The 14916-nt window shown below is 45.7% G+C and overlaps 1 protein-coding gene across 11 annotated transcripts in view; it reads left to right on the top strand.

Moving 5' to 3' along the window:
• The window catches only part of LOC115139960 (nuclear receptor corepressor 2), a 129386-nt gene extending 120238 nt beyond the window's left edge, over nt 1-9148 (top strand). For all 11 annotated transcript variants that reach the window (XM_065026612.1, XM_065026606.1, XM_065026605.1 and 8 more), the window contains 8 exons: nt 1394-1533; nt 1693-1892; nt 2101-2223; nt 2389-2531; nt 2632-2685; nt 3397-3609; nt 3886-4062; nt 5874-9148. In XM_065026612.1, the coding sequence (XP_064882684.1) occupies nt 1394-1533; nt 1693-1892; nt 2101-2223; nt 2389-2531; nt 2632-2685; nt 3397-3609; nt 3886-4062; nt 5874-6052 (1229 nt within the window). In that variant the 3' untranslated portion in view covers nt 6053-9148. The remainder of the gene's footprint in view (nt 1-1393; nt 1534-1692; nt 1893-2100; nt 2224-2388; nt 2532-2631; nt 2686-3396; nt 3610-3885; nt 4063-5873) is intronic.
• Nucleotides 9149-14916: the final 5768 nt, after the last annotated feature.

Here is a 14916-nt window from a genome sequence, read left to right as displayed (position 1 = left end):
GTTGGAAGATTTCAGCATAGCATTCATTGCTGCTTATTTTAATGTCCTTTTCATGGAGGACGTGGCTGTCGTTACCATGTGGCACCCCTTCCCCCTCATATTGCAATCTTAGTTCACCTGTAGTATTCAAGAGTTCCATATTAGAAACTATATAAAGTAGCCTTGTTATCAATCTATCAATGTAATGTTAGGAGAAGGTTTATGATGAGTGTAGTAATTCTGTAAGTATTTGATTTATAGTTAGTAATGACACCTTCCTTACAGATATTCACCTCACAAAATGTTCCAGAAATAAGGTGAAAATATTGCTATCTAGATGACCTAATTGACTAAAGAGAAAGCTGAGGTTGTGCGTGTCAGTCGGTGTCAATATAAACCAGTGTGAAATGTAGTAGGAAACGGTCAGGCTGCCAGGATGCATCACGAGAATAACGCCCCACCAGCCACCAGACAGACAGACAGCCTCCCCGGGGCTCCAGACAGCGTTGATCATCCTCTGGAGGGGGGTGGAGGTGGGGGGCAGGGAGAGGGCGTAACGGGTGGTGGAGAGACCCATAAAAAGATCCTGGGGGGGGGGGGGTGCTGCAGCTTCTGGCCCCCAAATCTCTGCATGTCCTTATTACGCCTCACTGTAATTTATTCCGATTTTTCCACATGCAACCCGCTCAATGCGGCTTTTCCATCATTAGAAATGTTTGTTTTCTTGTTTTTCCATTTGTAAAGCTATGTGCCACATCAATATTTATGCCATGCCTATAGGGAAAGTGTGTGCATGTAGAGGCCAGATGAGTGTTGTGGTATAACATGCTGTGAGAGGTGTATATAATCATACACACACACATATATATATATCACACACACACACAGAGTGTACAAAACATTAAGAACACCTTCCTAGTATTGACTTGCCATTTTATGTCACCGCTAAGCTTGTCAGTGATTTATGCTTCTCTCCTTTGAGGAGAATTCAGTATATGAATAAGTCCGTAGTGTTCTGAAGTAGCTTGACACATCCAACGCCACTGGCTGACAACACTTTGAGGATTTCTGCAGCAGGAAACCTATCGTTGAGCTCTTATGCACAGCAGATGTGTCACTTATGCAGTGTTTATCGAGCACACCGTATGCTGTGCACATAATGGACTTAGAATAAACAAACAAATATATATATTTTCTATCATTTTTACAACAAGCTCTCGTCAGTTTTCACCTTTAGAAACAGGGAATACTAATACACTGTAGTTAGAGACTTCATGTAAGCTGCCTCTTCAAACTGACCCAGAAAACTGAATGTTCACCTTCTTTGTCCCCTCTGTGTCTACATGGTGGTGCTGCTTAATGTGTGTGTGTGCGCTGTGGGCACCACCCTGTGTGTATTGTCCTGTCCCCTCAGTTCAACAGAAGATAATGCCCATGGAGCAGCACGGTCTGTACCGGCCTCCCTCTGAGGAGAGGCTGTCCCCGGGCCAGCAGCCCCAGTCCCCCCTGGTCAAAGGCAGCCAGAGGGTGGTCACCCTGGCCCAGCACATCAGTGTAAGCCCCCACACAACTACAGGAATATATTTTACATATCATATCACGGTTACATTTACCGTACAGTTCTTCTTAAAGTCTGTAGGAATGAGAAGCAGACAGGACGGAAGGAGAGATGCTGTGTCTGACCTGTATCTGTGATGTGTGTGTGGGGAACAGGAGGTGATCACCAAGGACTACACCCGGCAGAGCCAGCAGGCCCAGCAGCAGGTCCCTATGCAGCAGTCTTACCATAGCAACTCTGTCCTGGACCTGACCCGGCCCCCCAGCGCCCCCCAGGCCCCACCTGCCTCCCAGGAGCCCAGCCAGGGGCCTCGCTACACTCCAGAGGGAACCGGCGGGGATCGTGCCCGAGACAGGTACTGGCCCAGACTTTATACTGTATATGGCACAGCTCTGTATCTTCCTAAGGGTGTCGCATGTTAAGTACTACGTTTAATCCTATGTGGAAATGCAGATACCGAAATATTACTGACATTAAATGATATTGAATATGGTTTAGATGACTGCATAATCAGCCAGACCACAGTGGCTCATTAGTGTGTGTGTGTGTGTGTGTGTTCCCAGGTCCCCTCCTCAGCCCAAGGTGTCACCTGTCAATATGTCTACAGACGGCATTGAGCCCGTGTCCCCTGCCGGAGCCATGTCTGAACCAGAGACACAAGGGGCCTCCTACCCCAACGAGCAGGGGTAAGGTTTCACCCTACCTCCTTTCCTCACACAGATAGAAATCATTCTCTAGACTACTCTTGGTAAAAAAAAATATTTTTAAAAAGGAGGGAAATAGCCGTAGTGTAGGAAGCAGTAGTACAGTAGTTCTCCGGACGCTAACTAGATGTGGTCATCTCCCCACAGCATGGGCTCTCGCTCCCCTCCCAGCACCTCCCAGCCCCCAGCCTTCTTCAGCAAGCTCACTGAGAGCACCTCGGCCATCGTCAAGTCCAAGAAACAGGAGATGATCAAGAAGATGACCGTGGTCGGCAGTGACGCCGACTTCAGTGAGTCCCACCACCACAGTGACAGCATACAGCATTGGTACTGTAGAGACTAGTCATAGACAGAGAGACTATGCTCTAAATATACTGTTTCCACATCCAGATCCTGGTCAGCCAGGAACAGAGATTTTCAACATGCCTGCCTCTACCACTGCAGGTAAGATACATCATTTCTAGAAATGATCGTGGGATATTAGTGGGGAGTGGTGGATTATTGTTACTCTCAACCACAATGTTGTATAATGTGCTTAGAGTAGTAGTTTTTCTGTGATTTAGGCATGGTAGACTGTTAGCGAGATGTTCTGTTTATGTGACTCTGTTGTGGTATAGATCAGCATGGTACAGCAGAGAGGTTCTCCTCCAGTTGGTATACATACGGCCACGTTCCCCTGATGAGCCCCTAGCTGACACAGCTAGGCTTTTGGCTGCGGCTCCGGGGCATGTGCATCAGCATGGCTACTCACAGGAGACTGGAGAGGGCAGGAGCTACATGCTGGGTGTTATTTAGAGTCCATCACCTCTCTCTCCTGTGGCTATCCTCTGGAGGCTCATAACCTACATAATGCCCACTGACAGACTGAAAGCTGCGTCAGCACAAACCAACATGTCTCTCTCCATCTCTCTCTGAGGATGTGCTGACTGGACTTTTCTTCCCCTCTCTGCTGTTCCACTCTCTTTCTCTCGCTCCCTTTTCTTGCTTTCTCTTGTCCCTGTCGTCATTTTCTCTCCCTTACTCCTCCGTTCTCATGTTGGCCCTTTTCCATTTGTCTTCTATTTTACCATATCCTCTATCCATGTTTCTCTTTCGCTCTCTCTCCCGCTACTCAATGCCCTCTCTAACTTCCCCCTGCCACTTCCTGCCTCTCAGGACCTGTGAGTATACGCAGCCACCCGGCTCCCGAGGTGTCCGGTAACACCATAGGGCTGGAGGCCATTATCAGAAAGGCCCTGATGGGAAAGTATGATGAACAGGCCGAGGAGCGCCCTCCCTCCTCCAATGCTATTAACCCCATGGTTGCCAGTGTGCCTGCCGCTATGCTCCCCACTGATGGACGGACGGAGGACTCTTACTCACTGCAAGGTGTGATATTACCTCGTAAATCTCCCTCTGTCATAAGCCTCCAATCCAAGTCGCAGGGCTGTTGGGTGGATTGTATGTACTGGTGTTCAGAGGGCTCAGTATTTCCATTATGAAACAGTACTGTATGTGTAACAAATCACGTGAATTATTCATTCTTTCAGCTTTGCTAGACTAGTTTCTCACAATTTTAACTTCAGATGTATGGTAGATAAATGTGAATAGAACTGTCCACTAAACCACAGGGCTGCGTTGTGTTCTCTGTCTCTTTTTGTGTAGGTGGGGGGAAACCAAAGGGCAGCGGGCGTTCTAACGGGCGGAAGGCCAAATCCCCCGGGCCGGGCCTGTCAGGGGGGGAGAGACCCTCCTCTGTGTCCTCTGTCCACTCTGAGGGGGATGCCAACCGCCGCACGCCTGTCACCAACCGTGTCTGGGAGGACCGGCCCTCCTCCACAGGTACTGCTGCCCCCCACTGCCCCTCTCACCTCCTATCAACATCTCATCTCTCACTGCCCCTTTCACCTCTGTCAACATCTCATCTCTCACTGCCCCTCACCTCTATCAACATCTCATCTCTCACTGCCCCTCACCTCTATCAACATCTCATCTCTCACTGCCCCTCACCTCTATCAACATCTCATCTCTCACTGCCCCTCACCTCCTATCAACATCTCATCTCTCACTGCCCCTTTCACCTCTGTCAACATCTCATCTCTCACTGCCCCTTTCACCTATGTCAACATCTCATCTCTCACTGCCCCTCACCTCTATCAACATCTCATCTCTCACTGCCCCTCACCTCTATCAACATCTCATCTCTCACTGCCCCTCACCTCTATCAACATCTCATCTCTCACTGCCCCTCACCTCCTATCAACATCTCATCTCTCACTGCCCCTCCCCTCAACATTCATCCTCTGTCAACATCTCATCTCTCACTGCCCTCACCTCTATCAACATCTCATCTCTCACTGCCCCTCACCTCTATCAACATCTCATCTCTCACTGCCCCTCACCTTTATCAACATCCCCTCACCTCTATCAACATCTCATCTCTCACTGCCCTCACCTTTATCAACATCTCATCTCTCACCCCTCACCTCTATCAACATCTCATCTCTCACTGCCCCTCACCTCTATCAACATCTCATCTCTCACTGCCCCTCACCTCTCAACATCAACATCTCAACATCTCATCTCTCACTGCCCCTCACCTTTATCAACATCTCATCTCTCACTGCCCCTCACCTCTATCAACATCTCACTCTCTCTATCAACTCTCCCTCACCTTTATCAACATCTCATCTCTCACTGCCCCTCACTTTTATCAACATCTCATCTCTCACTGCCCCTCACCTCTATCAACATCTCATCTCTCACATCTCTCACTGCCCCTCACTTTTATCAACATCTCATCTCTCACTGCCCCTCACCTCTATCAACATCTCATCTCTCATCTCTATCAACATCTCATCTCTCACTGCCCTCACCTCTATCAACATCTCATCTCTCACTGCCCCTCACCTTTATCAACATCTCATCTCTCACTGCCCCTCACCTTTATCAACATCTCATCTCTCACTGCCCCTCACCTCTATCAACATCTCATCTCTCACTGCCCCTCACCTCTATCAACATCTCATCTCTCACTGCCCCTCACCTCTATCAACATCTCATCTCTCCTGCCCCTCACTTTTATCAACATCTCATCTCTCACTGCCCCTCACCTCTATCAACATCTCATCTCTCACTGCCCCTCACCTCCTATCAACATCTCATCTCTCACTGCCCCTTTCACCTCTGTCAACATCTCATCTCTCACTGCCCCTCACCTCCTATCAACATCCCCTCACCTCTATCAACATCTCATCTCTCACTGCCCCTCACCTCTATCAACATCTCATCTCTCACTGCCCCTCACCTTTATCAACATCTCATCTCTCACTGCCCCTCACTTTTATCAACTGCCCCTCACTTTTATCAACATCTCATCATCTCTCACTGCCCCTCACCTCTATCAACATCTCATCTCTCACTGCCCCTCACCTCTATCAACATCTCATCTCTCACTGCCCCTCACCTCTATCAACATCTCATCTCTCACTGCCCCTATCACCTTCTATCAACATCTCATCTCTCACTGCTCATATTCAACTGTATCAAAGACAGGAAACCCATCACCTTTAAACCGTGTGAACTGCATTTTGCTGCCTATGGCATCATGGTCAGTACTCAAGGATTTATTGTTGCTGTTCTTCCTCTTGCAGGCGCAACACCCTTCCCATGTAACCCCCTGACCATGCGTTTCCCAAGTGGCATGCCGGTGTCAAACCCCTCCCCCACCCCCTCTGGACAGATAGGGGCTCAGGGCCAGGGCCGGTCCTGGGAGGAGGAGCCCAAGCCCCTGCTGTGTTCTCAGTATGAGACCCTGTCTGACAGTGAGTGAGAGACCCTGCCATGGAACAGAACAGCACCCGCCAACTAACCACCTCCACTGCTGCTGCAGGCACACACGTGACACACAAACACACACACACACACACACACCATTCCACTCTACAGCTCCATCTCCACCCAGCAAGGGACTACGACAGGACCTGACCTCTGGGCCTCCCATCTCACACAGCTGACTGACGATCACAAGCACCGATGGGGGTGTGCTGAAACACTGCTGCTCCGTGTGTTAGTGTTTCAGTGTATGCAGTCACTCCAGGACTACTCTAAAGGACAAATCACTTGTTTTTTTTTTACTTCATTTTTTCCCCTCTTACTGGCCTTATTGATACGGACACATCAACTCATGCGCTTGTTTGTATACTGTTCTAGTTTCTTCTACGGTTTGTGGAAGGGACTTGGTACGGCCCCATAATCTGATGCTCATGTGTTTTCATTTGGCCCACGGAGTGATTCACTTGCCCTGGTCAAGGATGGATGTGTCCTCTGCTTGTACAGGAAGCCTGCTCTGTTCGGCCATGTCAGGGCTCTAAACAGGGATTCAACCTGGATCTTCAGCTTGGAGAAGCCTGCTGCCTCCTCTGACCATCAAACCCAACCATAGTGGACATGCATCAGCACAGAAGTGTCTGTCTCTCTCTCTCTCTGTCTGCCTGTCTCTCTCGCTCTTTCGCCAGTGACCCCTTGGACAGGGTGTGAACCACACAGAGTTCTATTTGGAAAGGTCTGCTAGGGAAGTGGTCTTCCTACACTGGGTCATTTCACTGTGCGGAGGGCAGGCGTACAGGCATTGTGCCAGGCATGCCATCTATTGTACAGTACTGTGGACACTGAGTTCAGACGGCCTGTGTATTTCTACTACTGTTAGAATGCATCAGATGATGGACAGGAGGAGAAAACCAACACAGGAAAACAATGTCTTTATTTTATTTTCTCCTTTTTAAATCCAGTCAGTCCAGTCCTGTGTTTGAAAGTGAGCTGAGACCTTTAGTACTTTTGATCGTGAATGTTTTGATGGTGTCAGTTTATCTCTTATTTTCAATGATCTATCTTCGGGGGTTTACAGGGTATACATGCTGTCCATTGCTGATGTCATCATACATTTGAAACGTTACTGGAGGACGGTGGTGGCATTATGGTCTCCAGACATCCAATAGAGAGAGCGTGTGAGAGTGTGATGGACGGCACGAAGAGACAAGTGACACTTTCTCACTGTTTTTATATCAACCACATCTGTGTTTGTTGAGAATGTTTTTGGATGTTAAAGCACTTAGTTGTCAATTTGTTCACAACGGCATTTTTAGGAATCTGTTTCGGGCAGGCGAGAATGGACTGGAGAAGACGAGTGTAGAGTCCTACTGTGGAGGCGTCCTCCTTTTAACATCTCTTTCATTTGGTCTTGCCACCAACATTCTTTAGTGCTCCCAAACTCCAGCGACAATCACAGTTCTGGTGAAACATTACCTAGTCCGCTTTGAGTGGGTGGAGACCAACCTTAAAGCTGCTTTAGGGCAAATTTCCCAGCATCAGAGTTGGAATTTGCTTGCATTAAAGAGGTGACAAATGAAAGCCATCAATGTTTCTATGCCTCTTGGTCCATGGCGGTGCTGGCTGTGGCTGTAGTGTGAGCCCCAGCTGGCCTGCTGGAAGCCCGTCTCTTGGAGGGAACTCCTCTCTAGGGGCTGCCTGTTGTGACAGTCTGACCTCTGATCTTTTACTGTCTAGAGGAAGAGGAGCTCTGCCTTACGCCAGGCCAGATGCACCTTCTTATCGAGACCTGATTTTGTACAGTTATAAGATATTTCTAGTGTTAAGTGCCATTTATTTTACATAATACAGTACTGAAGTTACCAAGTGACGCACAATTTTCTTTTCTTTTTTTTCCTATCATTTTTCTTCATGCCAGGGTTATACGTGTCCATGCAGGGAAATGTTGAAACCAAGAGCAGATGAAACGTCCCTCTTTAGATTTTTTTTCTTCTAAATCTGTCACAGCCTTAGCTCTTAACTGTCCCACATTCTGTCATGATCCTGATTCAGAGGAGGTTTAAAAGTCCAACAGTTGGTGTTCATTTACCATGTGTGATTTTAAATTTGTACCCATTTTTTAAAGGCCATCTCTTTTGTTGTTGATGTGGTATATGACAGTGTTCATGGCTTGTATTGAGTGTTGAAGCAAGAGACGCACAGCTATTCTCAGTGTGACTGTTGTTGAGGGCGACTGCGGTGTGTTGTCCTGTCCGGGCCACTAGTTGAGAGCGGGTTGAGTTAGTCATGATGGAGACTTGTTAGTCATGAACATGTGTAACAGTTCTTGGACTGCCTGTGCTCTCCCCCTTCATCTTCACTGGATAATGTAACGCTTCTTACTCTGGCTACCTCAACTGGTCATGTTTTACATCTAGTCAGTCAAGGTGGAGGTCAAATTAGACGTTTTCAACTGGGCCCAATAAAACAGTTTCGGCCTCTCTACTTGTATATCAATTTACTATTCATGAAGTCGTTGGGAGAGCAAAGTGACAGTACATTTTGACATGATAGGAAGACAGAACCATATCTACATTTTAGCTAAATAAATAGCAGAGGAAACTAGAAGAATCAGTTTGAAATGCACTGATGTGTATTTTAAGGATTTATGTTTTCCCCCTCTGGTTTCTGTTTGTTCTTACACTGCTTGCTTTGATTACTGTCATGTCACTCTCCGTGCTAGAAGTTAGCCTTTCATTTGTAATGAAAATAATCATTCAAGACGAACGATAAACGAATTAGTCGAATGGCCGATGCGATCCCTGTATTGTACAAGGGTGGGCGGGAGAGATGGCATTGACAAATGTCCAACCATATTGTGCATAATGATTTCTTTTTTTATTATTATAACCCACTGTATAATAGCAAGGATTGTATATAGAACTGAAAAGATGTAAATATTTATGTGGCTTGCTGCAAGGTTGGTATTTACAGAAAAACTATTCGCACTGTTTAATTCTACATGCCCACCAGCAAGCTTTGTGGATAGCAGTGTAACAATGAACATTAAAAAAACACTGCCTTAATGTTTAAATAAAAAGCTTATTGCCATTGAAACTTATGCTGTCTTTTTGTGTACTTTGACTGTCATTTATTACAGTGTTAAATGTATATCCCATTGAATAGCCTATTTAATAGAGGTAGACTCGGCGATATGACTTAGATGCAGAAAGTAAACTGCGTAGTTAGTTGTTGCAGAAATTGACCCAGAGTGTTGAAGCGCGACACTCCTCCGCTGTTTTAGTGCCCTGTCTACCACGTGACGTGAACCCTTTGCACATGCGTAGGGTGTGTGAGAGCAAAGTCTTCCATCTCGCTCATCTCAATGATCTGCGGTGCTGCTCATGGCAAAGTGCTTTTGCTGAGTCTACCTTTTAAAACGAAAGTAAAAGCATTAGACTATAGATGACGCAGACGGCTATCTTAGGGGAAACAGGAACTATGATCACAGTAACCTCGTTCCCAGGCTCAATTGCTACTGCATGGCAGCCGGCCAGTTTACCATTCACTATGCCTGTACACAGACAATCTGTAAATACGACACCCAACTATCTCAGCCCCATATTGTTATTTCACTTTTTGCTCTTTTGCATCCCAGTATCTCTACTTGCACATCATCATCTGCACATCTTTCACTCCAGTGTTAATGCCAAATTATAATTATTTCGCCTCCATGGCCTATTTATTTCCTTTACCTCCCTAATCTTCTACATTTGCACACACTGTACATAGATTTCTCTATTGACTATGTTTGTGTAACTCTGTTGTATTTGTCTCACTGCTTTGCTTTGTCTTGGCCAGGTCGCAGTTGTAAATGAGAACTTGTTCTCAGCTGGCCTACCTGGTTAAATAAAGGTGAAATAAAATCAAATATTATGATCACAGTAAATACACTGAGTATACCAAGCATATACCATATACCAAACATTAGGAACACCTTGTTTTTATACTCCGTGCAGTGGAAACCAGCTACCACAAGTGGGTGCTAAACTCTTATTGGATGTGGGTGTTGTGACGAGGAGCTGCCTGCATAGTTTTGCCACACACCACTTCTCTGACACACTGAGTACCATTAAACACAGGAAAAGGAATGTCACATTGCCAATCAAATGATTGGTTAATGAGGGGGTTAAATGCAGTGATCTGAGGACATAAGGTCATCTATCCTTCAATAACTGTCCAGACCTTGTTATTTTTATATGTTTATATAGTTTCCTTTATTATTTTCCCCTAACCCTACCACCCCTCCCCTAATTGGAGTACCCTAATGGACAAAAATACTTCCAGCTTATACATACTACATACATTTCACTGACAGTATATTTTCCATTGGTTTTCTTTTGTTTGTTTTTAGTCCCAGCCTTCCGGTACCCTCAACCCCTCCCATATATCTCTAAACACCATCCAGTCCCATCCTTCAGCTACCCTCAACCCCTCCCATATATCTCTAAACACCATCCAGTCCCATCCTTCAGCTACCCTCAACCCCTCCCATATATCTCTAAACACCATCCATTCCCATCCTTCTGGTACCCTCAACCCCTCCCATATATCTCTAAACACCATCCAGTCCCATCCTTCAGCTACCCTCAACCCCTCCCATATATCTCTAAACACCATCCAGTCCCATCCTTCAGCTACCCTCAACCCCTCCCATATATCTCTAAACGCCATCCAGTCCCATCCTTCAGCTACCCTCAACCCCTCCCATATATCTCTAAACACCATCCATTCCCATCCTTCTGGTACCCTCAACCCCTCCCATATATCTCTAAACACCATCCAGTCCCATCCTTCAGCTACCCGCAACCCCTCCCATATATCTCTAAACACCATCCAGTCCCATCCTTCAGCTACCCTCAACCCCTCCCATATATCTCTAAACACCATCCAGTCCAATCCTTCAGCTACCCTCAACCCCTCCCATATATCTCTAAACACCATCCAGTCCCATCCTTCTGGTACCCTCAACCCCTCCCATATATCTCTAAACACCATCCAGTCCCATCCTTCTGGTACCCTCAACCCCTCCCATATATCTCTAAACACCATCCAGTCCCATCCTTCAGCTACCCTCAATCCCTCCCATATATCTCTAAACACCATCCAGTCCCATCCTTCAGCTACCTTCAACCCCTCCCATATATCTCTAAACACCATCCAGTCCCATCCTTCAGCTACCCTCAACCCCTCCCATATATCTCTAAACACCATCCAGTCCCATCCTTCTGGTACCCTCAACCCCTCCCATATATCTCTAAACACCATCCAGTCCCATCCTTCAGCTACCCTCAACCCCTCCCATATATCTCTAAACACCATCCAGTCCCATCCTTCTGGTACCCTCAACTCCTCCCATATATCTCTAAACACCATCCAGTCCCATCCTTCAGCTACCTTCAACCCCTCCCATATATCTCTAAACACCATCCAGTCCCATCCTTCAGCTACCCTCAACCCCTCCCATATATCTCTAAACACCATCCAGTCCCATCCTTCAGCTACCCTCAACCCCTCCCATATATCTCTAAACACCATCCAGTCCCATCCTTCTGGTACCCTCAACCCCTCCCATATATCTCTAAACACCATCCAGTCCCATCCTTCTGGTACCCTCAACCCCTCCCATATATCTCTAAACACCATCCAGTCCCATCCTTCAGCTACCCTCAACCCCTCCCATATATCTCTAAACACCATCCAGTCCCATCCTTCAGCTACCCTCAACCCCTCCCATATATCTCTAAACACCATCCAGTCCCATCCTTCTGGTACCCTCAACCCCTCCCATATATCTCTAAACACCATCCAGTCCCATCCTTCAGCTACCCTCAACTCCTCCCATATATCTCTAAACACCATCCAGTTTCGTTTTCTAGCTGCTATCTATTGTTCTACTGTCCTGTGATGTTTCACAAAAGTTCTGAACCTTTCTATTCTCATTACGGCTGTCCCCGACAAAAAGAAAATGTTGGTTGACTGGTCTTCTGACCAATCGATTGCTCAACATTTTTTATGTGTATTTTTCCAATTATAGACACCCTATGTGTTTTAATCAAATCAGCTGTATGCATTGAGCGTGTCTGCTACTTTAATCTTACTATTTGATGCCTCGAGGGCGCCAAAGATCTAGATCAACTGAATAAAAAAAAATAAAAAAACGTAACCTGACCCAACTATTCTCCTCCTGCTCCTGCTGGCTTTCGCAGATTCTGCCATTACTCTCCTGAAGTTGCAACAATAGGCTACACAAGGAGTCGGCAACCTTTCTCATGTGGAATGCCAGTTCTGGTTTTCATATGCACATTTTTGTTGAACAGTTTCATTTCATTTATAATAAAGTCTTCATATGTGAAAATCCTGGTCATGTGGTTAATCAACATTCTATCCAGATCTAAATGAAAATCAACCCAACTATGTAAGAACAGCCTACATAAAGCCAATAAATAAAAACATTGCCGCCTGCAGGTAGAACATATCCTGATAAAAATAAATATTCTAAAAATCACATTTGCTACCCATGGCCTGTCTGCAATGAACTTGATACATTGTAACTATCAACTATTAACTTGGGTCTGGCCAGAAGCTTGTTCCCTAGCAACATTGTATAAAATATTCTGGGCCCTCAGTTTCCTGTGCCAGTGAGCTCGGGACAAACACAGCTGTAGGTTATTTGCCCAAGGGATATGAAGCAGTGCTTGACTTGAGCACCTGAACTGAGTACAGCACCTCAAATTGTAAAATGCTTGAGCTCCTGTTCCTCTTATAGTATATTAACTCCAAAGTATTGTGGAGCTCCTGCACCTAAATATAAACAGGACCAGCACCCAAAATGAGTACCGGAACCTATTTCAGTCCAATTCAAGCATTGATAAGAGGCCTATTTTATGACGTTTCCACTGTATCAGAGCATGATATTTTTCCCTTTCACAATGAAGGGATATCAAATGGGAGAGAGCTAGAAAGTTTTTTCAAATACATTGAAGTATTGGAATTCTAAAATGGATGTAAAAACAGACTTTGTTTGCTTGCTTTTTGAGGTGAAGAAAACATAACTTTGAGAAGCTCCACAGGTCATTAGTGGTGTGGCATTAACCCAATCAGAAATATTATCAGATCACCTAATGTCAGCGGTGGAAAAAGTATCCAGTTGTCATACTTGAGCAAAAGTAAAGATACCTTAATAGAAAAGGACTCAGTCTAAAAGTATTTGGTTTCAAATATACTTAAATATCAAAAGTAAATGTAATTGTTAAAATATACTTTAAGTGTCAAAACTAAAAGTAAAAGTATAAATAATTCCACATTCCTTATATAAAGCTAACCAGACAGCATCGTTTTCTTTTCTTTTTTATTAGCGAAAAAGCAAGGGGCACCGTCCAACATTTACAAGTGAAAATCAGGAGCAGTAGGGATGACCAGGAATGTTCTCTTGATAAGTGTGTGAATAAGGACATTTTCCTTTCGAGCTAATCATTTAAAATGTAATGAGTACTTTTGGGTGTCAGAGAAAATGTATGGAGTAAGTAGCACATTATTTTCTTTCGGAATGTAGTGAAGTAAAAGTTGGCAATAATATAAATAGTAAAGTTAACTACAGATACCCCCAAAGACTACTTAAATAGTAGTTTTGGGTATTTTTTTACTTAAATTTACATGCCTACATTTGAGCGCAGGCCAGGTAGCCTATAGGCCTACTTCTATGCATAATCAGGCCATGTAGCCTATAGGCCTACTTCTATGCATAATCAGGCCAGGTAGCCTATAGGCCTACTTCTATGTACAATCAGGCCAGGTAGCCTATAGGCCTACTTCTGTGTATAATCAGGCCAGGTAGCCTATAGGCCTACTTCTGTGTATAATCAGGCCAGGTAGCCTATAGGCCTACTTCTATGCATAATCAGGCCAGGTAGCCTATAGGCCTACTTCTATGTACAATCAGGCCAGGTAGCCTATAGGCCTACTTCTGTGTATAATCAGGCCAGGTAGCCTATAGGCCTACTTCTATGCATAATCAGGCCAGGTAGCCTATAGGCCTACTTCTATGTATAATCAGGCCAGGTAGCCTATAGGCCTACTTCTATGCATAATCAGGCCAGGTAGAGGTTGTGGGGGTGACGTGGGGGCTGTGCTTTGGCAAAGTTGGTGGGGTTATATCCTTCCTGTTTGGCCCTGTCCGGGGGTGTCCTCGGATGGGGCCACAGTGTCTCCTGACCCCTCCTGTCTCAGCCTCCAGTATTTATGCTGCAGTAGTTTATGTGTCGGGGGGCTAGGGTCAGTTTGTTATATCTGGAGTACTTCTCCTGTCCTATTCGGTGTCCTGTGTGAATCTAAGTGTGCGTTCTCTAATTCTCTCCTTCTCTCTTTCTTTCTCTCTCTCGGAGGACCTGAGCCCTAGGACCATGCCCCAGGACTACCTGACATGATGACTCCTTGCTGTCCCCAGTCCACCTGGCCGTGCTGCTGCTCCAGTTTCAACTGTTCTGCCTTATTATTATTCGACCATGCTGGTCATTTATGAACATTTGAACATCTTGGCCATGTTCTGTTATAATCTCCAGCCGGCACAGCCAGAAGAGGACTGGCCACCCCATTGCTTGTTTTACAATCCGGTTCAAGTCCAGCTTCTGGCTGGGCCACTCAATGACATTCAGAGACTTGTCCTGAAGCCACACCTGTGTTGTTGTGGCTGTGTGCTTACGGTCATTGTCATGTTGGAAATTGAACCTTCGCCCCAGTCTGAGGTCCTGAGCGCTCTGGAGCAGGTTTTCATCAAGGATCTCTCTATGGTTTGCTCTGTTCATCTTTCCCTCGATCCTGACTTGTCTC

This window comes from Oncorhynchus nerka, linkage group LG13 (genome assembly GCF_034236695.1).
Source record: "Oncorhynchus nerka isolate Pitt River linkage group LG13, Oner_Uvic_2.0, whole genome shotgun sequence".
In the NCBI taxonomy this organism is placed as follows: Eukaryota; Metazoa; Chordata; class Actinopteri; order Salmoniformes; family Salmonidae; genus Oncorhynchus; species Oncorhynchus nerka.
Note: the sequence above shows the minus strand (reverse complement) of the source record. Positions and strands in the feature narration are given on the sequence as shown.